At 44.2% G+C, this 27,078-nt stretch overlaps 1 protein-coding gene and 1 long non-coding RNA gene across 14 annotated transcripts; both read right to left on the bottom strand.

The window, feature by feature from the left end:
* Window positions 1-188: 188 nt before the first annotated feature.
* LOC136473441 (uncharacterized) lies at window positions 189-27,078 on the bottom strand. Of its 13 annotated transcripts, XR_010762623.1 has the most exons (9): window positions 26,720-27,078; window positions 25,454-25,550; window positions 24,403-24,624; window positions 23,883-24,053; window positions 23,452-23,573; window positions 22,520-22,647; window positions 2,835-3,097; window positions 2,546-2,694; window positions 189-539 (listed from the first exon to the last, which is right to left on the bottom strand). It is a non-coding gene; the product is annotated as an uncharacterized lncRNA (long non-coding RNA). The 13 variants fall into 13 exon arrangements; XR_010762622.1 differs by having other exon boundaries at window positions 2,546-3,097; XR_010762629.1 differs by having other exon boundaries at window positions 2,546-3,097; window positions 22,520-22,625.
* LOC136473440 (probable inactive receptor kinase RLK902) lies at window positions 8,494-9,834 on the bottom strand. The gene is made up of 2 exons (XM_066471086.1): window positions 9,195-9,834; window positions 8,494-9,096 (listed from the first exon to the last, which is right to left on the bottom strand). Exons 1-2 carry the CDS (start codon window positions 9,566-9,568, stop codon window positions 9,066-9,068), a joined length of 405 nt encoding a protein of 134 aa, XP_066327183.1. The 5' UTR covers window positions 9,569-9,834; the 3' UTR covers window positions 8,494-9,065.

The following is a 27,078-nucleotide window of genomic DNA, read 5'->3' as shown; positions in this document are numbered from 1 at the left end:
TCCTCCTTGTACTGAACTGAGCAACTAGGTGTTTGCCCTTGCGTTGCAATGGAAGACAAAAAAACTAATGCACCAAAATATGCATGGAAAACAAAGTTACAAGTCATATTCAAAGAAAGACCAAATCAGACTGGTCAAGTGTAAGTTGAAAATATTACATTTTCATTTTGGTGTCGTTAAATAAAATGCTTAGCTACAAGTGTACTATTGTAGAATTGGGAAGCAAAATGTAAAGAGAAAGGACACAATAGAAAGTCCAAATTAAATTACAGATGACACATAAATTTCTATAATGAATTATGGCCTCGTTTCAGCTATGAAAACAAATCATCAACCCATGGAATACCAAGTGTTCTAATCTAGTCTGTTCCCCCTCTTCTGCACCCTATATGGCACGTCCTGTGCAGATGAACATAACACATAATTAGAGCATGTCAGTATGCCAGTAAATCTTAGATTTGCTCCATGGACCATGGTCATGCCAAACCACTTGTCGACCCGAAGCACAGCCAATGGCACACCAAACAGCGCCGCTCTCCCTGCATGGATGAACCACACGTTGCATCAGTGCATCAGCTCTGAACTTTTGATCATGCAACAAACAGCATGTACAAACATATGTGATGACGTGATGCCACTTGACAACAGCAGCACGAGGCTTTTTAAGGGTATCATTGCCACCAAATGATTGAGAAAATCTCTATGGCCCCATACCATCCATCCTTTCAGAACAAGGTCTCACTCTGATCATTGTGGTATAGAGTTTGATACTGAAAGACAACCTGGTGTGCCCGCCCTGTATTTTATCCTTCACATGTAGTACTTATTGTGCAGTTATTTGATTTTGTCATCTCTGTTTGTATGCTTGATACATTTCCTTTGGAGCCTGATAGAATAGAAAAGAAGTGTCCTAATGCTGACAAGTATAATTATAACACATCTGTTATCTACATAAAAGTTTCAGGTTACTCTTTTTTTCATGATGATAAGTGTATTTGAGTACAGATTTTTAATGTTTCAAGTAGTTATAACAAAACAAAAGTGTAGTTTTACAGCAAAAGAAAAGGTAGTTACAGAAAAAGAAAAGTGTGATGTTCTAATATGTTGCCAAGCTCATATAAATTGCTGTGGCAGCAATTTTACATGCTTTTGACTGAGTTTTCCTTTTGTTTTCTTGTGCTCTGGCCAACTGTTTTCCGCAGAATTTGTTATTTGTTCAGTATTTATTATGGTGCTCTGGCCTTTGTTTAAAAGCTCATATAAATGACTGTTTTTTTGGACACTGCACTACCGGAAACAATAACTTTGTCGTGTGCCACAAGGCACTCAGCAAAGACAAAAAACACTCGGCAAAAAGCACATGACATCTACAGTGTCGGCAAACAACTATTTGACGAGTGTTTTTTATCGCGCACTCAGCAAATTGTTTGCCGAGTGTCAAATTTGACACTCGGCAAAAAAAAAGTGGTTTGCCGAGTGTTTTTCCAAAATACACTCGGCAAAGGATTATTGTTTGTCGAGTGTTTTTTTGAATTACACTCGGCAAACCTATTTTTCCAAAAAAAATCTCAGCATACCATTATTGTTTGCCGAGTGTTTTGGGGAATTACACTTGACAAACCTATTTTTCAAAGAAAATATAATAATTTTTTTCTCAGCGTACCATTATTGTTTGCCGAGTGTTTTTGGAAATTACACTCGGCAAACCTATTTTTCAAAGAAAAAAATAATTTTTTTCTCAGCATATCTGTGCACCTGCTTCACAACTCAAGAGAAAATTGAATCTTATCCAAACTTGAAAAGAAATATCTTACAAGCTACCTAGAAAAATAGCTTTTCTGCAAGCTAGTCCAAAATCAATGGTAACAAGGTCACTGAAATGATATACATGTTGTACAGAGTTATAGGCTGGGTAGCTAATTTTGCCAACATAATGAATGCTAATGATCCAGGATATAATTGCAGTGAGCATGTAATCACTAATCATAAAATTAGAAATACAAGCAGCAGGACAAAAATGGTATTAGTCACTAAAACATTGCAAAAAAAAAAAGAAGCAAATCTTATAACACTATGATATATACTCTACCGGATACAGGATATACACCTATTGCTGTTGTAAGCTAGCATTGGCCCAATTAAAGTGACAATCATTGATTAAAGAATAAGTATGTGCTGACAAAGTCTTAATCAATGGAATTTCAAAACGTAAATTCCGAGCAAATAAACAAATTTACATAAGAATGTGGCATATGCAAGCTAAACATGTATTTGAGAAGTTCCAAAGCAAACTGAGAAGGCCATTACCAATCACCATGCTTTGGTTGTTTCATCATGAAAGCTTTCAAGTAATTTGGCCCAGTATGTAAAAAAGGTGAATTGAGATTCAGTCTATTGAGTACGGTAAGATTCAAAAGGAGATAAAACATTGGAAAGAGATACTTGTGATTACATCAGATCCGAATACAAATAGCTAAATAGCTCAAGTTAAGGTTCCGGTGCTCAATTTGGCACAACAGGAAGGGAAGAGAAGGAGCGGGCATACCTGGTGTGGTGGGTTCCCATCACCGGCAACGGGCTCGAAGAAGACATGGGAAGCTCAGCGTAGGGCGGCGGCGGTACCTGACGGACGGGCACTGTGTCCTGCCTCTCCTTGCCCGCTGGCGGCAACCACGCCGAGGCCAACATGGTGCCCTTCCGTGTGGAGGAGGGAGGCACCGAAGGCCAGATTTAGAGGAGGGAGAGGATTTGGACGAAATTATAAACCCTAATAAAAATGCCCAAATTCCAAATCTATCGAACTCTAAACCTAAGACTACGATAAAGAATCTCACCGGCGGCCATAGGCACGGCCGTCGCCGCCGTGCGCATCAGGACAGCGGACGGCCACCGTGCGACCTCGGGCCGTCTCCCGGCCATGCGCACTCGAGGTCGCGTGCATAAGTGCCATCGTTACACATAGCCGCGCATAGGGCCGCACCATAGCCACCCATGCCTCCACCTCCATCCATGCCACCACCTCCACCACCACCCATGCCGCGACGCCGGATCCGGAGGGAGGAGTGTAACACCCCGGTGTTATGCCAGCATTTAGGCACTGCAAATCATGCATATCATGCATCATCAAGCATCCTAATCATACATGCCTAATCATGTAAATAATAACTGAAACCCTGCTTCGAAACATACGAAACATGCTCGTGAAACATGAATGTTGCATACACTTGTTTAGAGTTGTTTTTGCCCTAATTATGCTTGCTAGGTTAGTAAAACATGTTTGGCTATCATTGTAAATCATCTATAATTATTTAGCACAATTTTTGGAGCAAAGTTTGTATTCAAATTATTGCCAAATTTTGCTTTAAAAATAATTCTCCAAAATTGGGGTTTTGAGTTAAAATTGACTTTAATTTTATAATTCAAAATCTAGCTAGAATTGGACTTTAGTCATAAAAGCAAAGTTGTAGAGGATTAAATTCTAAGCAACTTTTATTTTTGGGCCATTTTCAAAAGAAGTCATTTTCTTGCTCAAAATGATATTTGAAAACTGGTATTTGAAATTTCCTTAAAAATCAAAAATTGAAAAATGCTTTTCTCCTTTCACGGGCCGTCGCCTCCCTTCTCGGCCCACGGCCAAAGCCGGCCCGGCCTGCAGGCAGCGCCCGCCGCTCGCGCGCCCCGTGTTCGGCCCAGCCCAGCGCCGCGTCAGGCCTGCCCCAGCGCTGTGCCGCACCGTTCCCGCGCGTCGCGTCCCGACCGCGCCAGGGCGCGACCGCCGCGTGGCGACCATGCGCCGGCGACGCCCGCCGCGTGGCAGCCACGGCCTGCCTCGCCTCCACGCGCGCACCTTCTTCTGCCCGACCACGCTGCCTCCTCCTCATTCCTCCTCCCGCTCTCTCAGGCACAGCGCCAGCTGCAGCAGCTCACGCCCGCACTCGCCACGAGCTCCACCACCGCGCGCCACGCCTCTCCGGCGGCATACCCCTCCCACGCCTCCATTCCCCGATTCCCGCCGCCAGCAGCTCCGCCTAGCCTCCCTGCTTCGCTTGCGCTCGCTTGAAGCCACCGTCGTCGAGGTAAGGACCAAGCTTGGCCACCTCCTTCCTCTCCGGCGAGCGCGCTGCCGCGGCCAGGTAGTTCGTCACGCTGCCGGGCCACCTCCACCATCCCAGCCAGTGCGGCTCGGCAAGGCGTGCACGCTGGCACCACCCGCGCCACCGGAAGGGCTCGCCGCCGGTGAGCACCGGCCGGCGGAGCACCTCCCCTGCTCTCGGTCACTGACCCGCAGGGCCCAGCTGCAGTGGCGTGGCCTTTGCCCGGCCGAGCTGGGCCAAGCTGGCTTGGGCCGAAGCCCCGAGCCAGGCCGCCGCCCTCTCCTTCGCTCGGTCTGCGCGGGCCGAATGTGGTCGTGGGCCAGTTGGTTTCCACGGGCCGGCCCAGTAGTAATAGGAAGATTTCGTTTTCAGTTTTCTTTTATTATTTGGAAAGAGAAATGATTTGGAAAATGTTTGTATACTTAAATTTGCTCCAAATCTGTTGAAACAAATTTTGCTAGGTTCCTTGTCACCAGATCTACATGATAAAATTTTTGCATGTCATTTTTGAGATACTTTTCTGTAGAGCTTTATTTAATCCTTGATATTGCTGATAACTTAAAAAATGTGTAGAAAAACCTATAGGCTTTAGAAAAATAGGATTCCAAGTTTGTTAATCTTCTTATGTAATGTACTTCCTAGGAAAAATATGTGTCATGCATGTGCTGTAGAAAAATTATGAGGTGTAGTTCAAGTGCCTTTAATGGCTGATTTTTGTTATTTTTGCTAGAGAGCAAAATTTGTATAAAACATGCATGTGATAATTTTTGTACAGTGATTAATTGCTGTGTAGAACATAGGAAAAATATTTCCTCTAGTTGTTTGACACTTTTCACAGTACAAAGTATTTTCATGTTCATAATCATGCCATAGCTTGTTATTTTTGTGTAGGCTAATCCACTCATTCAAATACCATGAAAATCTGATGGTAGACTACTTAGGGTAGTACTTGTGCTATGGTAATTTTCTAAGATTTTTCTAAGCAATAAAAATAGATGTTGCTATTCAAACCTATTATTAATTAGGGTTTAATTAAGTGTGGCTTTATGTGTGATTAAGAAATTAGTTAAGCTTTGGTGTATCTTTGAATCATTTAATAAGATATGTTGACTTAGCATATTAGTAGTAGAAGAGAATGCAGTAGATGACATGTGCTTGTAGTATATGTTCTTGGATGATGTTGACTACCTTGCATTCAAGCATATCCATTGTATTCATCTCATCCGATGCATCGATTGCATAAGCACTTACGCACATTGCATCATATAGGATCGCAAACCGAGAACCCAGTCGTCATACCTGAGGAGCCTGAGGAGCAGCTCGAGGTGCAGCCGCAGGAAGTGCCCGAAGCCGACGAGGAGGATGTTGAGGAACTTCCGGAGTGCCCCGATCACCGTCCGAGCTCCTTCGAGAGAGGCAAGCCCCGGAGCATTTTCTCCCCGGTTTGCAATTATTAATTCAATGCTTTACTTTAATTGATGCATTACGTTCAGGAGTTGTTTGCAACCGTTGCTGCATTATACCTTGTCTACCTTTGTTATACTATATCCTTGTTACCCTGGTATCCGTAGTCGAGTCAATGCTTAGCTGGCTTAGACCGGTAGAAGTCGGGTGATTTCCTGTCACCTGCGAGCTATAGGTGGTTACCTGGATCTGCTTGGATAACTATGTAGTCATGGTATAACTAAGTGTTAAATGAAGTTGAGACCGGACGGAGACTTATAGAGTTTTGGACTGTAGTGCTTTCCGTCTGTGTCGATTAAGGACCGACCGTTGTTGGGCCTCGAGTCATGTTGAACGCATGCCTTACATTTAGCTGGCCGAATAAAGTACCTTCCGACCGCGAAGCTGGGAGATTATTCGGGCCAAGTAGATTGCCCACAGCGCACTGTGCCGGAGCAGGTGTGATAGGACACGGGGCGAGATGATAAGACCAAAGTACAGTCGGTCGGCCCCCGGGTACATGTGGTTCCTGGCAAACTCGAGATTCCTGGATAGTTGACTCGATAATCGATATCTCACTTTAGCGGGTGAGTGAGGTTTGTGTAAGGAATAAATCACCAGATGGTTAGGAATCGATTCGAATCGCCATCGCTCCGGGATAGTGAGCACTTGACTTGAGTGACTTCATCGTAGTAATGTTAATGGAACACTTGGACAGTTATAATGAATATGACAATATGGAAGTGGTTAATGATCATTGGTTATCATTATTGGCTTAATCACATGTTTGCTCTAGTATAGGTGCAAATCTAGTCGACAGGTTAATAATAATTAACTTGACAATAATGCTTTTGGAAAGGTTCTTGAAATGCTAAAAATGCTTCTTTTTGCAAATGAGTCAGCTACCCTACTATAAAGCCTTCATAATCCTTGGTGTCACTTATTTTCGGTTATGTCGGGTAAGTCTAGCTGAGTACCTTCTCGTACTCAGGGTTTTATTCCCACTTGTTGCAGATGGGCAGATGTATTACGGCTACTGTATCAACTGCCTTTATCCTGCGATGGGTGATGCTTAGGACCATGGGCATGGTCATTCCTTACGTCTCGTCTGATGCTTTTGTTGGAGATGATCATTAGCTGGCACTGTATTTGAACTTCGTGTGAGTGCGTGTGGTTTTGAACAAATGGCTTCCGCTACTTCTATTTGAACTCGTTTTGTAATAACTATGTTTAAACTCTGATGTATCTGAGATGCAAACTTTTATGTAATATGTGATGGTGACCGCTAAACTTATTACGATCTTGGCTGGTATGTAAGTTGGTTTGAAATCCTTCGTGATCTCACGGACTACCGGGTTATACGGGTTTAAGTTTGCTAAATCGTCTGCTCTGACGGATGATTTTCTTACTTAATTTCGTATAATTGGTCGGTTCTGTTACAAGGAGGGAGGGAGGGAGGCGGCGGGGCCGAATCCGGAGGGAAGGGGCAGCGCAGCAGCCGGATCCGGGGAAATCCGGGAGAAAGGGAGGGAGACGCCGGGGAAGGAGAGGGAGGGAGGGAGGCGGCAGCGCCGAATTCGGGAGGGAGGCGGCAGGGCCGAATCCGAAGAGGAGGGGCCGACATCGAGGAAGAGAGGGAGGGGAGGGGCCGGCCGCCGGCAGGAGAAGGGGAGGGGGCCGACCGCACGCGGGAGAGGATGGGAGGGAGTGAGCTGGGAGGGAGGGGAGGGGGTGTGTGTCGTGAGGGAGGGGAGGGGTGGGTGGGAGATTTTAGGGGTGGGTCATTTTTTTTCTTTGCCGAGTGTTGTTTTTGGGACACTCGGCAAACCTCTATGTTTGCCGAGTGTTTTTGTTGTGACACTCGGTAAACCCCCTATTTGCCGAGTGTTTTTTTGACACCTGGCAAACCCCCTATTTTTTTATTTATTATTTATTTATTTTTTCTCTTTTCATGGGAGGGGAAAAATAGCAAGCTCAGAAAGTTTGAGCTCAATCTAATGTATAGAAAAAGTTTCAAGGTCAAACGATGATTGAACCATCACTTCGCCTTCAAACCTGTTTCCGTTCTCTCTCTCGATACCACAATTCTTCCTTAGAGATGCTTTGGTTTCTAAGCAATGTATGTTACAACTTTTCCAAAATCTTCTCAATTTTTTACCATAGCCTCTACGTATCATATCACGATACAATGGCAAGTCCTATGTTTTTCAGACTTCGTTTGAATTTTTTATAATTAAAAAACCAATAAGCTACGTGTCGATGGTCGAGTGTTGGCACCTAGATGTTTTAAATTTCTTTTCATTTCTTCGGTAAGGCCAAAAAATAGACTTGACAAAATGAATATGATTTTTCTACCCATTTTATTCTATTATTTCATGCACTTATAGATCAAATTTGGCGTAAATCAATTAAATTCCTAGAATGCATTTAATGAATTAAAACTAGCAAACAGATCCAAAAAATGCTAAATTTTAACATGGATTATGCTATATTATTTGTTGAGTACAAAAAAGTTTCAAGGTCAAATGAGAAAAAATAAATAAATTGTTTGCCGAGTGTTGCCCAACGAACACTCGGCAAAAGGGCAATGGAGGGACACGTGGCGCGATGTTTGCCAAGTGTCGTAATTTGCCGAGTGTTTTTCCCATATTTGCCGAGTGCCAGAGTTTACCGAGTGTTTTTAGTAGAATTGCCGAGTGTCAGAATGTTTGCCGAGTGTTTTTTAAGTATGGAAAATTGGTCTGGTAGCATTGAAAGATCATCGTATTCGGAAAATACCATCGAAAACTTTGCCGTTCCGTAAAATATCATCGAAAGAATGCAACGTCACCTGGATATAACATTCCGTCACATTTGGAGCAAACGTCGTCGCCTCCGTCAAGCTCCTCCCCTTCTCCTTCCTGAGGTGAGTGCGGCCACAGCCTCAGCTCCAAGTAGGGGGCCTGTGGCGGCGAGCTCCGGCCTTGGGGCTACTGTGGGAAAAATCGCGGGCTGGTCTGGCGCACGCCGTCGACGCCTCGATGCGCACCACGATCTCGGGCATCGCCGGCCGCTGTCCGGGGCGGGCTCAGTGCAGTCCATGGCCAGTCGCAGCATCTCCACCATCTACTCCTCAGGTACCGGGTGCCTGAACAGCTCCATGTCGAACACCTCGGACGTCCACTCCTTCACCACGGAGCGCGCCCACCGCAGGAGGTCCACGCCTTCGTCGTGCAGCACCGCGTGCGTCAGCGCCTTCTCCGTCAGTAGCTCCAGGAGCAACATGCCGAAGTTGTACACATCGGCCTTCTGCGACACCCGGCGCGGGTCCGCAACAACTTCAGGCGCGCGGTACGCCGGTACCCCGCGACGCAGGTCGTCGACGCGCCCGCGGGGCCGACGAGGTGCGCGAGCCCATGTTCGGCAACACGCGCATCCACGGTGCGGCTGAGGAGGATGTTGGAGGACTTGATGTTGCCATGCGTGGCCATGGAGCCCGTCGCGTGGATGTACTGAAGGCCAGCGCGATGTGCCTCCTCGACTCCTAGCTCAGCGGCGACCGGGCCAGAGCCGTAGTTGCCTGCAATTAGGAACCCCGTCAGAAAACCTCATTCAATTTGGTCATCAAAACAGAGAGGGGTCGCATCGCAGGTCGCTTGACAAGAACAGAGCACGTACCGTGAAGCGTGGAGGAAAGACTGCACATGGCCACGAACTCGATCGTACACCATGAGCTTCTCTCGTCCTTGCTGAAGTAATAGGCCTGCAGCCTGCAGGAGCACGATGTTGGGATGGTCGATCCCGCCGATGGCCGCGACCTTGTCCTGGAACTCGCACTCCGGCAACGAAGTCTCCTTGAGGTGCTTCACCGCCATGACCGGCCTAGACTCGATCGTGGCCTTGTACGTGGTACCGTACATGCCCTTGCCAAGAACCTCGGCGGACGCGCGCAACAGGTCCTCGAGGCCGTAGGGCCGAGGAATCCTACCGTAGGGCCGGACTGAAGGCAGTGGCAGCGGTGGTTGCGCGTCTGACACATAGAGTGTAGTCATTGGGGCTCATCGCCTCTTTGCTATGTAGGGCCAGCTCCACCACGGCTCGTCAAAGCCGCCTCCGCCGGAGCTGCACCGCACCAGCCCGCGATTCCGCCCGCAGCAACCAGACGCCGGAGCTCGATGCCATGGCCCTCCGCCTAGAGCAGAGGCAGGGGCCGCGCTCACCTCAGGAAGGAGAAGGGGACGAGCTTGACGGAGGCGACGGTGTTTGCTACAAATGTAACGGAATGCTATATCCAGGTGACCTTGCATTCTTTCGATGGTATTTTATGGAGCGGCAAAATTTCGATGGTATTTTCCGGATACGGCGATCTTTCAATGCTACGAGACCAATTTTCCCTTTTAAGTAAGGCACTCGGCAAATAGAGAGTTTGTCGAGTATCAGAATCTTTGCCGAGTGTTTTTAGTTTGACACTCGACAAAGAGATGGTTTATCGAGTGTCCGATAAAATACACTCGGCAAAGAATCTGACACTCGACAAATCCTTCGATTCCGGTAGTGCTACTGGTTATTGTAATCCATACTTCTAGTAAGTAGCTAACATATATGTACCTTTTGGGCCTTAGCATCCTCTTGTATGTAGAAGGTTCCACCACCTTTGTTATTTGCGCCACAACCTTAACAATCCTCTACCATGATCCTTCTTCTTCTTCTTCTTTGGCGAAGACCACAATCCCCTAATTAACTCGCTGAGCGGCTAGCTGTACAAGACACAAAAAATTAGGCTATCAGTTTAGGGTAATCAAGATCACACAGTCCTAACTCAGCTCCACTAACTTCACAAATCAATTTGCAAACTAAACTTGAAGTCCAACTCCTAGTTGTTTGCCTAAGCCATTATGCCGCCATCAATTTAATAGCCAATAAATATGTCGTCGAAACAAACCTGTAGCTCAGAATCAAGGGCACAGTAACAAATTCACAGATTGACAGGTGACAACTTGCATGCAACAACAGTTCCCCCATCAATGGTTTATTGAAGTTGGGAATCAACACACAGCTAGATGCCTAAACATGATTGTATGCTCCTACAAGGACACAAGCTCAGATATGAGCACCACCCACAAGCCACAGCGGCCCCCACTGAAATGGTGCAGGGCAAAAGGATGAGATGAGGGCGAGGGAGAATTTGGAGGCGGCAGCTCACAGGCGAGTGAGACATGGTTGTCGTGGTCGCAGGGCAGCCCTCGGAACCAGGTGTAGGGGTTGACGAGCATGGGGGCCTTAGCTCGGCAGCATGCCACTGGGGTCCCTAATATTGCGGTGCAGCGCCGAGAGCGCGTTGCCCTTGGAGTTGGCCCCCATGAACACGAGAATGACAGGTTGTTGGGACAGCATGGTGTATGGGCGGGGCATGGTGCCGGCCGACGGAGCATGGAGGAGCAGGAAGCTGTGTGGGAGAGGGGCATGGTGGCTGGGTGGTGAGAAGACGGCGTGGCTGCCAGGCTGCACAGCGGTGGCCAGGCGATTCGGGGCCAGGGGCCACGTGCTGGGGATGGGGGCTGTGTTCTGGGGGCAGAAATTCAATGTAGGGCGTATCCGGGAGGCATGGTGGCAAAACACTGTTGATTCCCTTTGAGGCTTTTTAGGAGTTGAGATTCAATTGAAAGATATCATGATAAGCATTAACATTGTCGCTTCTTCATCTGTTCATATTATGTGAACATACATTCAATATGGTTTTTGTCAGCCAAGTGCATTTTCACTTCATATTTAGTAGATTCTTTCACCAAGTGTGTCACTTATAATTTTTACAGCTAACTATTTTTTTAATGAACTATGCTGCTGTGAATTATCTGTTTACAAATTCCACTGGTTTTACATGGTCAACTAGTTCTCTTTAACAACACATGGCTATGGCATTCACTTAGTTACTGATACTATGAATGGTTGTACAATTCATTGTGCCGGTGTACCCTGTTGAATTTTACTAGCTAGAGTACAAATTCCAAGATACGCATAAGCATTTATGCCTCATCATTCAAGTGTTCATGCTGTTCCACCGGATGCTGTTACAGGTGATGGCCACAGGAGGATGAGGATGTCTTGATGCCTGAATGAAGATATAAAGATCGAAGTCACCAAACTCATTTGGTCTGGTCGTGCTGGCTAGAGTTGCTTTAGGGCCTGTTCGGTTAAGCTGAAACCTGGTCCAGGAATAATTCCAGTTGACGACGTCTATTCAAATTAGAATACGAATCCGGACCAGGAATATTTTCAGGGACCCGTTCCCCTTCAACCGAACGGCCCCTTAGTGGTCCAGGCCTTTGTCTGGTGTTATGATCTCTCGGTTGTGATAGGTAATAGAAGGAACTCCATCTTGGTCCCCCAATTGTTGCCGAAGTTTGATTTTGGCTACCGAACTCCAAAACCAGATACCAGATAACTATTCCATATGATCTGTAGTTTCAGTGTCGAGCTTGTAGTGAGCCGCATAATGTTTTATGCCTGTCATTCTATTGTTTTCAGATGTATGACGTATTTGTTTGCTGGTGAATGTTGATAATTATGTGTGCAACGTGCTGCATTCATGCCATATGATTTATACCTTTAGCCAAAGTTATTTGGTTTTGGAATTCAGGGCTCAAAGACAAGACTCTTAAAATTATACCACATTTGCTTCAAATGGCAAGTCGTTCTGGCTTTTTTAAGATAATATAGCTTTTTGTTATGGATAATGCTAGGGTCAGGACGTCCATCCATACGCCTCCTTGCTGGGCTATGGACGGGTGGCCTAGGCAACCGCAGTAGTCCGTCCCGTGACTCCCATCTGGACATTTCAATGGCCCGACTCTCCCATTCCGGATTGTCCGACGCCTCCACACGTCTCTCCCTTTCCCCTTCGCCCTCTAGGCCTCCACGGCTCCACCTCTGGGCCCTTCCATTGATACAACCACACCTACTGCACAACAAGGTCCGATGACAAGAGCTCGAGCACGACAACTTAATTATCAGGTAAAGTCGTTCCTCGCTGTTCATACAAACTCGTCTCAGAATTGGATGTTACTAAATCATAGGTGATGATTGTCTTATTCTTAGGAATGTTGGTCAAGACCCTATTGCCTCATGTTTAGACCCCATGATGAGGATGGAGCAGCCGAACAAGTGGGAATCATCATTAATGGGGCGCTCAGCTCATCTCGAGACAGCAGGAAACACTCCATTAAAAATACCATAACTCCTTGATACGAGATCCAATGAAGCTGGTTTTTGACTTGTTGGAAAGAGCTCGGCGTCCTCTTTCAGATGGGTCCAACCCCACTATCAGAATCTACCTAAGCTGTGCGCAGCAAGCAAAAGGATGCACAGACCTATAGCTTGGGCTTGGGCCTTGTACTGACTAGAGCCCATTGAGGGACGCCCAGATTAGGGTTTCCCACTCTCCCTTGTGCTCTCCTTATAAATAGAACCAACAGCCATCAGAATGAGGGTGGGTTTTGTTTAGATGCAAGATAGTTGCTGCTTCTTCAAGACCCCAACGTATAAATAGAACCAACAGCCATCAGAATGAGGGTGGGTTTTGTAAACGCGTGTGTCGGCTAGACCACCCGATTTGCTTGTTTCAAGACCCCAACTTGTGATTCATATTCAGCCTTTGGCTTAAATCCGTGAGTTATTTGCTTGGTCATCTTGTTCTTGCTTGTTCTCGGTTGCTTGCAGGTTCATGGTGTTCTTGGCACGGCAAGAACATCACAATCGGAGTCGGTGTACCTGTTGCTAAGGCGCAGCAACCTTGTGGTCGTTGTAGTCGGACAGCCAACGTCGAATCCACCCCAAATCGAGTTTATCCACACTCACCAAATGATCAGGAACAACCCCTTGTCCCATCATATGGTAAACAGAGCAAGGTTCTTTGGTGAGTGATTTACCGTTCAATACTTTACCTATAGTCCAGAAATATAAAAATAGGATAGAACTAAAATTCCAAACACAAGTTTGAGCCTTGCTAATCTGCTTAGTTCTTTGCTTGTTGAGTTTGTGGTTTACATCATGGTGTCAAGTGCTGGTTCTTAGGTTCTAATCCTTTAGAGTTTCGAGTTCTTATCACGTTTCAGTCACCACACAATCCATTGTTGCCTTTCCACTTCAGCCGCTGCAATCTCCACCAATACCACCACCACCAAAAGCACTACTGCTCTCTCCACCTTTTCGCTGAAACCCTCACCACCATCACCTTCAGCCGCGCCTACACAAACACTACCTTATGCACCTGTCCTTTTGGTGCAAATCTGAGTACACTTAGTTTTGAAAATAAAAGAATTCAAATTGCATATTTGTACTACTTGTAGCAATCCTTATCCCTAGTAAAAGAAAGTCTATACTACTTGCTGCATTCTTGTTATAATCATATTGCAAAAGTTCAGTTTGTGCTACTTGTCAAAAAGAAAAGAAAAGAAAAAGAAAACACAATAGAAAATAGAAAAGAAAAAGAAAGGAAAAGGAGGAAAGAAAGAAACAAAAAAAGAAGGGTTAAGTGGATGCTATTTACTCTCATCATTTCCATTGTTTGCTACTGTCCGATGACAACATTTGTATCTAGGCTCGCGTCTCTAGCACGGGTTAGCCTAGGACCAACACGGTACTATCTTTGAACACTTATTCAACTTGCATTGACTAACGTGATTCCAGCTGTACCTTGATTTTTTTAAGCCACCTACAGCTCCACAAATTATCTACAACATCATAGGGTTCTACTTGCTACTACTTGTGTTGTTCTTGTCGTCGCCAACACCATCTGCATAGCAAGGTAAGGACATGTAAGAACTCGGTTGCACATGCTGAGAGAATGAAAATTGTTGTCACCTAATTCAGTTAGTTGGTAGGACATATTTTCTTGTGATTCCCTTGCTGCATACTAACCATGGCAGGAGAAGATGAAAGGACCCCTCCACAATCACCTCGATCGAAAGCCTTGCTGCAACACTTTGAACGCAAAGTGAGGCTCCATGTTGAACACCTTGATGAGGACGTTCGTGTCACAAATGAGCGCCTTGCTCAATTGGAGACGGCTCAGATTAAGACCAACATCAAGTTGGCTTCCTTGGAAGGCACTCTTGGTTCTGTTAATACATCTCTTGTAGGTGTCTTGGAGCGATTGGAGAGGATGGAACAAAATTGATGTGATGGTTTCAAACGATGCAAACACAACAACACCATGGGCAGTGCTGCTGGTCATGATGAAGAAGAATATGTAGCGGACACTGAGCTTGATGAGGAGATGAATGGTCATCAACGCATCGAACAACATCGCCACCGCCATGAGACAGGTCCTCGCCCACCACGGCAAGAGGTACATGCCGATGACTCATTTGGCAAGATTAAATTCACCATACCTGCTTTTGATGGCAGATATAATCCTGATATGTGCCTTAGTTGGGAATTAGCTGTTGATCAGAAATTTACTTGCCATGATTTCCCTGAGGACAAACGTGTTAGGGCTACAACTAGTGAGTTTACTGACTTTGCCTCTGTTTAGTGGTCTGAATACCATCGTAAGAACCCAAATAACACACCAACTTGGGATGCTTTGAAACAGGTCATGCGGGCCAGATTTGTTCCTTCTTATTATGCTCGTGATCTTTTACATAAGTTGCAACAATTGAGGCAAGGATCCAAATCTGTAGAAGAGTACTATCAAGAGCTACAAATGGATATGCTTCGTTGCGGGCTAAAGGAAAATGAGGATGATGCCATAGCTAGATTTATGGGTGGGCTGAACCGGGAGATTCAGAACATTCTAGCTTACAAGGAATATAATTCTGTCAATCGTTTATTTCACCTTGCTTGTAAAGCTGAACGAGAAGTGCAGGGACGACAAGCTAGCATAAGGGCTAACATTCCTACAGGTCGTGCTAGCCCGTGGACACCCTCCAATGCTGCTGCACCATCAACACGTGCACCCCCACAATCTTCCTCGACCATCAAGCCACGCTCCTCTACAACAAATTCTGTACTGTGCCCAAGTGAACCAACTAGAGGAGCAACGGCTACATCTACCAAGAGTTCATCCTCAGTGGTATCCACGGGGAGAACAAGGGATATTCAATGCCTACGCTGCAAAGGATATGGCCACGTACGCAAGGACTGCCCAAGCACACGTGTAATGGTTGTACGAGCTAATGGTGGGTACTCCTCTTCTAGTGATTTTGATGAAGAAACATATGCTTTGCTTGCTGCTAACAATGTAGCGGAAGGACATGATTTCCAACAAGACGAAGAGCACATTAGGGCTGAAGCTGCTGAGCACTATGAAAGCCTCGTGGTGCAGCGGGTGCTAAGTGCACAAATGGAGAGGGCTGAACAAAATCAGCGCCACACTTTGTTTCAAACCAAGTGAGTGATCAAGGAACGCTCTTGCTGTGTGATCATAGATGGAGGTAGCTGCAACAACTTGGCAAGTGCTGAAATGGTGGAGAAGCTTTCGTTGAGCACAAAACCACACCCGCAGCCTTACTACATCCAGTGGCTTAACAACAGCGGCAAGGTAAAGGAAACACGATTGGTAAGGGTAGAGTTTGCCATTGGTTCTTATCATGATTCCATTGACTGCGATGTTGTGCCTATGCAAGCATGCTCTATGTTGTTAGGTAGACCTTGGCAGTTTGATAAAGATTCCTTGCACTTTGGTCAAACAAATCAATACTCTTTTGTGCATAATGACAAGAAGATTGTGTTGCACCCCATGTCCCCTGAGGCTATTCTAAGAGATGAACTTGTTAGAGCTAGCAAACTTAAGAATCAAGCTGTTGCTAGTGAAAATCAGATTGTCGCTAATGAACTTGAGAAACATAAGAAGTCTAGTAAATCTGTTCATCATAATAAAAATGAGATCAAGTTAAAAGGCTCTTGTTACTTTGCCACCAAATCTGATTTGGATGAGATTGATGCTAGTACTACTGTTTGCTATGCTTTGGTTTGCAAAGAAACTTTATTTTCACTCGAAGATACATCTATTTCTTTGCCTCCTGCTGTCACTAATCTTTTGCAGGAGCATGCCGATGTTTTTCCAAAGGAGGTACCACCGAGGTTGCCACCAATTCGAGGGATTGAACACCAGATTGACCTCATCCCCAGGGCTTCCTTGCCTAATCGTGCGCCGTACAAGACCAACCCGGATGAGACAAAAGAGATTCAGCAACAAGTACAAGAATTGCTCAACAAAGGTTATGCGCGTGAGTCTCTTAGCCCTTGTGTCGTTCCCGTGCTTTTAGTTCCTAAAAAGGATGGATTATGGCGCATGTGTGTTGATTGTAGAGCGATAAACATCACAATCAGATATCATCATCCTATTCCAAGGTTATATGATATGCTTGATGAATTGAGTGGCTCAATTGTGTTCTCTAAAATTGATTTGCGTAGTGGTTACCACCAGATTCGCATGAAGCTATGAGATGAATGGAAAACAACGTTTAAAACGAAGTTTAGTTTATATGAATGGCTAGTCATGCCCTTTGGATTGACTAATGCACCCAGCACTTTCATGAGATTAATGAATGAGGTTTTCCACGCTTTTATTGGCAGATTCGTGGTGGTGTACTTTGATGACATCTTGATATATATTAGATCATTAGAGGAATATCTTGATCATTTGCGTGCTGTTTTCAATGCTCTACGGGATGCACACTTGTTTGGCAACCTTGAGAAGTGCATATTTTGCATAGATCGAGTCTCTTTTCTTGGATATGTTGTAACACCGCAGGGAATCGAAGTTGATCAAGCCAAGGTTGAGGCCATACACATCTGGCCTATTCCCTGCACGGTCACACAAGTGCGGAGTTTTCTAGGACTTGCTGGTTTCTACCGTCGATTTGTGAAGGACTTCAGCACCATTGCAGCCCCGCTGCATGAACTCACCAAGGGTGCAACCTTCACTTGGGCTGCAGCCCAACAGGATGCTTTCAACACGCTCAAAGATAAGTTAACTCATGCACCCTTGCTCCAACTTCCTGATTTCAATAAAACCTTTGAGCTTGAATGCGATGCTAGTGGAATTGGTTTGGATGGTGTGCTGCTACAAGATGGCAAACCTGTAGCATATTTTAGCGAAAAATTGAGTGGGCCTAGTCTGAACTATTCTACTTATGATAAGGAATTGCTTGCTTTAGTTAGAACCTTGGAAACATGGTAGCATTATTTATGGCCCAAAGAATTTGTTATACATTCTGATCATGAGTCATTGAAACACATTCGAAGCAAAACTGAACCGTAGGCATGCTAAATGGGTTGAGTTCATTGAATCTTTCCCTTATGTCATCAAACACAAGAAGGGTAAAGAAAACATCATTACTGATGCTTTGTCTAGACGTTATACCATGCTGTCCAAACTTCATTTCAAAATATTTGGATTAGAAACAATTAAAGCACAATATTCTCATGATGATGATTTCAAGGATGTGTTGCTGAATTGCAAAGAGGGACAGACTTAGAACAAATTCATCCTTGCTTATGGGTTTGTATTTCGAGCCAACAAGCTATGCATTCCAGCTTGCTCCGTGCGTTTGTTATTGTTGCAGGAAGCACATGGAGGACTCATGGGATATTTTAGTGTGAAAAAGACAAATAACATCCTTGCTGGTCATTTCTTTTGGCCCAAGATGAGGAGCGACGTGAAGAGGTTCGTTGCTCGCTGCACAACATGCCAAAAAGCTAAGTCACGCCTTAATCCTCATGGTTTATACATGCCTCTTCCTGTTCCAAGTGCCCCATGGAAAGATATTTCAATGGACTTTGTTTTAGGACTGCCTAGAACAAAGAAGGGGAGGGATAGTGTGTTTGTTGTTGTGGATAGATTTTTTAAAATGGCACATTTCATACCATGTCATAAGAGCAATGATGCTACACATGTTGCTGATTTGTTCTTTCGTGAGATTGTTCGATTGCACGGTGTGCCTAACACCATTGTTTCTGATCGGGATGCAAAAAATTTTAGTCATTTTTGGAGAACTTTGTGGGCTAAGCTAGGGACTAAGCTTTTATTTTCCACTACTTGTCATCCCTAAACTGATGGACAAACTGAGGTTGTCAATAGAACATTATCTACTTTGCTTAGGGTTGTTTTGAAAAAGAACATAAAATGTGGGAAGAGTGTTTGCCTCGTGTTGAGTTTGCTTATAATCATTCACAACATTCTACCACTAAGAAAAGCCCTTTTGAGATTGTTTATGGGTTTGTGCCACGTGCTCCTATTGATTTGTTACCTCTTCCGACCTTGGAGCGAGTGAACTTTAATGCTAAACAACGTGCTGAACTGATCTTAAAATTACATGAAACCACTAAAGAGAAAATAGAGTGCATGAATGCAAAGTATAAACTAGATGGTAGCAAAGGGAAGAAACATGTCATTTTTGAACCTGGTGATCTAGTTTGGCTCCATTTGAGAAAAGACAGATTTCCTGATTTGCAAAAGTATAAGTTGCTGCCTAGAGCCGATGGTCCTTTTAAAGTGTTAGAAAGGATTAATGATAATGCGTACAAACTTGAGCTATGTGCAGCTTTTGGGGTTAGCCCCACATTTAACATTGCAGATTTGAAGCCATATTTGGGAGAAGAGGATGAACTGGAGTCGAGGACGACTCCAATGCAAGAAGGGGAGGATGATGAGGACATCCCTTCCATTGATACAACCACACCTGCTGCACAACAAGGTCCGGTGACAAGAGCTCAAGCACAACTTAATTATTAGGTAAAGTCGTTCCTCGCTGTTCATACAAACTCGTCTCAAAATTGGATGCTACTAAATCATGGTGATGATTGTCTTATTCTTAGGAATGTTGGTCAAGACCCTATTGCCTTATTTTTAGACCCCATGATGAGGATGGAGCAGCCGAACAAGTGAGAATCATCATTAATGGGGCACTCGGCTCATCTCGAGACAGCAAGAAACACTCCATTAAAAATACCATAACTCCTTGTTGGAAAGAGCTTGGCGTCCTCTTTCAGATGGGTCCAACCCCACTATCAAAATCTACCTAAGCTATGCGCAGCAAGCAAAATGATGCACAGACCTACAGCTTGGGCCTGGGCCTTGTACTCCCTCCGGTTCTCTAAAGCAAGTCGTTTTGAGGTTCTCTTAAGTCAAACATTTTAAACTTTGATTACAAATAACTTCTTTTGGGTTGAGTTTGAAAATATAAAAGTGATGTAAGTAGATTCATCTCGAAATGTAGTTTCATAAAAGTATATATTGACTATATTTTATAAATATTTTATACCAAAAAGTTACAGTCAAAGTCGTTTCTTAGAGACCATGTCGATGTCCAAAACGACTTGTTTTAGAGAACCGGAGGAAGTACTGACTAGAGCCCATTGAGGGACGCCCAGATTAGGGTTTCCCACTCTCCCTTGTGCTCTCCTCCTTATAAATAGAACCAGCAACCATCAGAATGAGGGTGGGTTTTGTTTAGATGCAAGATAGCTGCTGCTTCTTCCTTGTAAACGCGTGTGTCGGCTAGACCACCCGATTTGCTTGTTTCAAGACCCCAACTTGTGATTCAGATTCAGCCTTTGGCTTAAATTCGTGAGTTATTTGCTTGTTCATCTTGTTATTGTTTGTTCTTGGTTGCTTGCAAGTTCATGGTGTTCTTGACATGGCAAGAACATCACAATTGGAGTCGGTGTACCTGTTGCTAAGGCGCAGCAACCTTGTGGTCGTTGTAGTTGGACAGCCAACGTCGAATCCACCCCAAATCGAGTTTATCCACACTCACCAAAAGATCAGGAACAACCCCTTGTCCCATCATTGGGTCTCTAGCCCGCGCAACGAACCCACGATGGCGCGTCGCCTCCTCGCGGCGTCGCTCCAGCTCGCCCACCCCGAACTCCACCTCGTCACCGCCCTCCACCACCGCGTACGACGAGCTCTGCCTGCGGGGCTTCCCGTGTGGCCTGCTCCTGGGCAACGTGCGTTCCTACACGCTCGACGCCGGCTCCAGGGACTTTACCGTCGAACTCTGCTCTAGCTGCAGCATCGTGCTGCCCACGGGGAGCTATCTCGCTGCCTTCAGCGATCGCCTCACGGGTTGTCTCGACTACCGCCGCATCTCGGGCCTCGACGGCATCCACATCAGGGCCTTCTTCTACTGGTGGTCCATCACAGGCACCGACGACCTCCTTTCACTCTGTGGCATCGAGCTCCACGCTAGCATCGAGCTCCACAACGATGAGCTCCATTTGTCCAAGCCGCAAGGTGACCTTGCACTGAAAGCGTATGTTGCAAGTGTATGTTTGAAATGTTTTAGTTGTTCCAAAGGTATGTTGCAAGGGTTTTGTATAGATGTTGCAAAAGTAGATCAGGATGTTGCATATGTTGCAAAGGTTGTACACTTATGTTGCAAACGTGTGGCAGAACCGCCTAATCTAACGCCTCCCAGGAGTACTCGTCTAAGATTTAGACACTACGTACTCAAGAGAGGACACTAAACTAAGCAATTCCATCGAGCACACCCCAAGGGAGAACTCAAAAATCCACATTTTTCGTCAGGATCATAAATGAGAGAATAAAGCTTACAACATTCTTAAGTCATTTCTTACATCACTTTATTACAGTAGTAGAATATTACCTCAATTGATTATAACAGCGGAATATAACAATGTTATCAGAGTTACAGAGAAAACAAAGATTAATTTAAATACATGGTGGAGCATTAACCACTACACCACAACACCAAGATTAGCGATGGACGGTCTGACACTAAAAGCAGCTACAACGACAGACAATCTGACGCTAAAAAGTTATAGCGATGACTTCTACAAACGGTGTAAGTCATGTCGCTAAAAATCTTTAATGACAGACAATACCTTTAGCAACAGATAGTCCATTGCCCTGAATTTTTTTAGCGACAAATAGTCTGCTACTACTCTTTAGCGACAAATAGCCTGCTAGTACTCTATAGCGACAAACAATTTGAAGTTACAAATGCTTTTAGCGACTGATGGTTTGACAAGATCATTTAAATGCATTTAAAAAAATAAAAGGCCATTTGGTTGCAAATTAATACAAAAGTAAATCATTGTGCACGTTTCTCATATAAATAGATTCATTCATGACCAAGTCCAAACAATCACTAAGACATACATATATGGTCAGCCATTACAAACATGAATCAATGATTCATCAATGATAAGTCTACAGTATCAGCTACCTGTTTCCAAAAGAGATAGACTAGCACCTAAATCAACTTTGAGTGGCAAATCATCCACAAACTTGCTAACTAGCACCGTAGTAGACCCTGAAACTAAAACCTAACATGCAATCAGTAACATGTTAACATAGATCCATGATCAGGTAAAGTTACTATGCTTCATTTTTTTTGTTAAATTAATTGGATCTTAAATAATGTGTATGTAGATTGGTACTTAAAGAAAAAATGAAGGCCTCATATTGGGACTTGGTTTTCTGTATCTTTGAAGCTTACTTATGTGCCGAGCAAGTCAAATCATGTAGTAAATAGATGCTCCAAAGAAACCTAACTAGTCAATTAACACTTGTGCTACTCAAGCTAATGTTGCAGTACAAACACATGCAAATTAGATCTCGTCATATCTCTTGTGTTTACTTGTTTGCACCAAGGTTCAACGAGATAGTTTAGATGAATCAAAAATAAATAAAAATTTATCACAACTCCTATCTCAAGGTCAGGTCATTTTTTGCCTACAAACTATACATATGTCACCAGCACATATCTCAAGTTTCTTATCACAGCTCCTATCTCAAGTTTCCAGAAAGCTTTTTTCTCAATGAAAAATATGCAATTGCAGCCCATGTAAAGGAAAACAAACTAGGATTTATTGCAATAGTGTGTATCACATAGTCTATACATCACAGAATAGTTTATATATCACAGAACTGCATAAGATTGTTGAATTGAATATTGAACTGCATAAATCAATCCTTTATGTGCTAGCAATTGACAAAAATTTGATTACAGCGTTAGAGCAATGCAACTCACCACAGAGCCTAGCCACGTCCTAGTTCTCTTTGGCCTGAACATGAGGACAGGTCCTTATCCTGTAGTGGCGTGTAGTGTGAGCCCTGTGGTTGCCTCTGCTAGCTCCCTACATGTTGGACAACAACCACCTGAGCATAAATAGGTAAATTCATATAAGGTCATGCTGAAATAATAAGTATTTGTTCTTAACTTTGCATAAATAGATGATCTCTTGTGCAAGGACTTGTTAAGTATTGCTAGTGCTATTCTTAATTTGTATAACTTAACATGTTACACATTTCCTGTGAGGCTACTGATTTGCACTTAAAAGTTAGCTAAATAAGCAGATAAAGGACCTCAGGCTGCTGATTTGTACAGAAAGCTGCCAGCCAATTAAAGGTCATGTAATGGGTACTTGAATTATAAAATATTATAGCCAGAAAAAGGAGTTTGCAAGACAGGGGAGGAAATCATTCGCAGCTACTCTGAAACGAACTTCAAATTGCAATCCCGAAGATTGCATTACAGTACAATCGAATAGCTATTGGCTGCTACTAGCCTACTACTTGTATTCATTCACTGCAAAATAGATGGAAACAGAGAGAATACAAGAACAATCTACAAAAGTTATCGACGAAGTCAACAAATGGAAAATAGAGCCTTCTTCAGTTAAAACAGCTACTTAAAACAAAATTATCTCGGTAGCAGCTTAAAACAGTAAAGGATAGTCCAATATGAAGCAAAATGATAGCTACAATTAAACTATGATAAAGCTAAGTAACATAGGCACAATTAAAAGACAGCTACAAATATTCTCAAATGTACAGGTTAGTTGTGCCGAGCATATATGGAACCTACACCACCCAAACTTCCCAAACTTTAAATCGAGTAACTGAACGTCTGTACAGAATAGTAGGCAACTCAATTTCAAACTCATCAGAAATATCACATACCTTAAATCGAGTGACTGAATGATGTGCGGATGCAGCTGCAGTTCTGCTACTCCTATTCCTGCTGGCAGCAGCATACAAGCTCTAAGCCGCGTGCATTGGGCTGCCAATCATGCATTGGGAACCTGCTACCAAAAGAGATGAATAGATAATTATTTTCCAAGCTACAATGGAGTCACTTGTTTATTGTGTCCTGCAACTAGTCAAACAGCATGCTAGCCTACCAAATCTTATCTACCTAAATAAATATTCAATGTTGCTTTCAGTTAATACTTTACAGCTTTCATGCATCGAACTTGGTACTGCAGCTTTCATGTACATATATGGAATGATCATTAATCTACATCATATAGTTTAGACCTCCACAAACTAATGCATCTCAGAGTAATATCAACAAATGAATCAAAACAGAGAGGTGAGAGAGCAACACTGACCTCATCCTCCTGTCTCTGATCTAGGCCACGTCCTTGGCACTCCTACTTGTGAATCTTCACAGCAGCCTCATCCAACAATAACATGCGTACTACAGACGTCCCAAAAAAAGGATGTATCCACCTCTTGCCACATCCTGCACACTGCAGACATATCCAGATCATCTTTTTGATCTGAACAAACCATAAGATCAAATGTTATACTGATGCTGCTGTTCCTTAATGAGTTAAAACTCAACCAGCTAGAAGTATATGCATCAATCTACATCATAAATTTGACCTTATTACAGTTATAGTATAAAAAACTTCAGTTCGCAGAAGATGAGCATAAGTATGTATTGTTGGTCTAGAACAAGATACATAGGTAGTCAGTGCTATATTCACATTGCTTGCAGATTCTATTTTTACTTCAACTTTTGCAATTTTATCTCTTACTATATTTTTCAAAGCCAAGGCCAGACCCACTGGTACAAAATGAAGGCGCATCCATGCATTGTACTCCCTAATATTTAGCAGATCGTACCTTGGACTTGGAGCATTGCCGCTTCAGCTGCCTGCCATGCAGCTTTAGCCACCTGCCATGCAGCTTTAGCCACCTGCCATTCTGGCCGCTGCTTTCGTTATGGTTGGGGTCAGGATTGCGCCTACTGCAGGCCTCTGCGTGCTAGCAGGATGGTGTAGGGACAGTGGGCGAGATTTTGAGTAGCACCGGCGGCCAAGGGCTGGGAGGGTGCCCATTTTTACACTGCAGTATTTCATAACAAATGGCAATTAAAAATGAGATCAACTAACAGCTACATTTTATTACCACTTGGCCAGAGAATATCTATTTTTTTTAAATAAACAAATGGTAAGGGTTTGAGTATGTGAACACATAAAAAATTCATGGTTGGGCATGCAAAGGAGACACGCTTAGGATACTATCATGGTGCAGAAATTTTGCTGTTATTTCCATTTCAACATTGGGCAAGCAACACAAGTAGAAATAAAAAAACAGCAGATATCCACAGAAGAATAAATGTGGAGGCCTAGTGTGACAGACCAGGAACATAGAGATGCATGCATTAGTTCTGAACATAGAAACCACAATTTTTTTTTTGTTTGCGATATAATGTAGGATGGAACACCATGTTCCTCTGTCTAGCAAAAGCATCATCTTCCAAGGATGAGATCAGGTCCCAAAAAAGTAACCAGATCAAAGGGTGCAAATGACTAAGCAGATATCACTCTGTTTCTATGGAAATGTAAAGTGCAGACTCACCGAACTTTCAGTTCTTCACTACTAGTCTGAACAATATAGATTCTCAAATAAAGTCAGAAGAGCAGATAAAGGAAAGTGCTGTTGGTGCTGCCGTACACTACAGACTTGTCTACAATCAAGCTCAATGCTCAAAAAGTACATGACATCATATTAGCAGCCAACCGTGATGCATTGCTGACTTGATCCATCTGACACCGTTAAGGAAGCTAAAACTTTAATGCTAATACAGAGTAAAAACATCGAATATGCAATAGAGGTTGCAGTAAACTCATAAAGCGACAATCATGAATACTAACTAGTATTGAGTGTGTACCTACAAGGCTTGAATTTGTTGGATGCAAGCAATGTGAGGACGGTGATGCAGCTGGTCGGCACCTCGTTGTCTTGATAGGGGACTGAACTCGACGCACCTGAGATGTTTAAGTATTGAATAGAAAGCATCAGGGACTCATGTATGACTATAATAACAAAAGGAAACTGTTGAACTTTCTACTTCAGCCAAAAAAAAGCAAGATCATGTCATGCCATATCTCCAACTTGAATATAATTAATCCTGAGGCATAACATCATAAATATATTTTTATTTGTTTTAATTTGGCTGCCTTCATTTACCACAATGCAACAGTTCTTTATGCAGTTTAAGTCTGAATAAAAACGAAAACCGCTAGCTTCGGTGTCCACATGAATGACAGCAGCAACAATAGATAAATCTAGATCACCCATCACATACTATTCACGTTGTTAATTCTTTCCAATGGTTTGTTTCATGCACAAGTCACATACTAACAGCAGTAATAGGCACAAATAAATCAAAGGGTACAGTCTAGTACATACAAATTGCAGTGTCCTAGCAAAGCAACAGATGGTAAGTAGTAGCATAGTCTAGTTCTCAGATGAACTTCTGAGATTTTTATAATGGTAACTCAAACAAGCTTTTCTAGATCCTGTGGTTCTTTCTACAACCCGGTCCTACATTGATGTTGTCCACGGAGGCCTTACTGTGATTGATATCTCTTAGTTATGCCTAATATCTTAGATAATCCACCAAGTGAGCCCCATTTCACAAGATGAAATCTCCAGCTACTTGCTGTCATTCGTAGGCAAATCAAATTTAATACTGTACAAAAAAACAAAGTACTAGGTCCCAAACCTACTGTGCAAAGGACCATCCTAAGGCTTTTGTGCAGTGCCCTGATTCGCTGCACTGGAGGCCGCGAACAGAATTGGATATTCAAGGGGTGCAAGCGTGCAGCCATGGAGATGCAGAGAGATGTGTAGCTGGAATATAGAGATGGCTTCTCTGTGGCAGCATGCGAGGCAAAATGGTTACGGCCTGGGTGCGACACTTTGGATTTGGGGTGCAGATGAGGTCAATAATCAAGATTCTGGGGGTGCTCAGACATGACGAATGAACATGTATCCCCAATCTGTGCCCAACAATCCGGTCAACACCTTGCCTCCCCGACCTAGGAGCTTCCACCCGGCGAGCGTCGTTCCCCGAATCACACGAACCAGTGCCGAATCCCATGAATTCCCAAACTAGGAGGAAGGGGAGTGGACAGGAAGAAAATTATCTCACCTCGGGTGCGGCTTCCTCGGTCGCTGCGGCTTCATCTCGAGTTCCAGTGGGCGGGGCGATGCTGAAGCAGCGAGTGGCGCGGGGTTCTGGGGGCGCAGGGGATCTGTGGGTGGGGCAGGCTGGGCCTTTGGGGTGGGCGAGGCGGCACTGTCCAGTGGGCGCGGCGGCGCTGTCGCAGGGGCTGTGAGGGTGGGGCGAGCGGGGGATTTGGGGTAGGATTTGGGAGGGAGAGGGCGGGCGAGCGGGTAGAACTCGTGGAGGCGGTGGATTGGAATTGGAAGGGAGGGAGAGAGTGGAGATAGAGCGGAGCGCGGCGGGAGAGGAAAAAATTGGCGGCGCCTGCGGGAGAGGAAAGAACA

Source organism: Miscanthus floridulus, chromosome 8 (assembly GCF_019320115.1).
Source record: "Miscanthus floridulus cultivar M001 chromosome 8, ASM1932011v1, whole genome shotgun sequence".
Taxonomy (NCBI): Eukaryota; Viridiplantae; Streptophyta; class Magnoliopsida; order Poales; family Poaceae; genus Miscanthus; species Miscanthus floridulus.
Note: the sequence above shows the minus strand (reverse complement) of the source record. Positions and strands in the feature narration are given on the sequence as shown.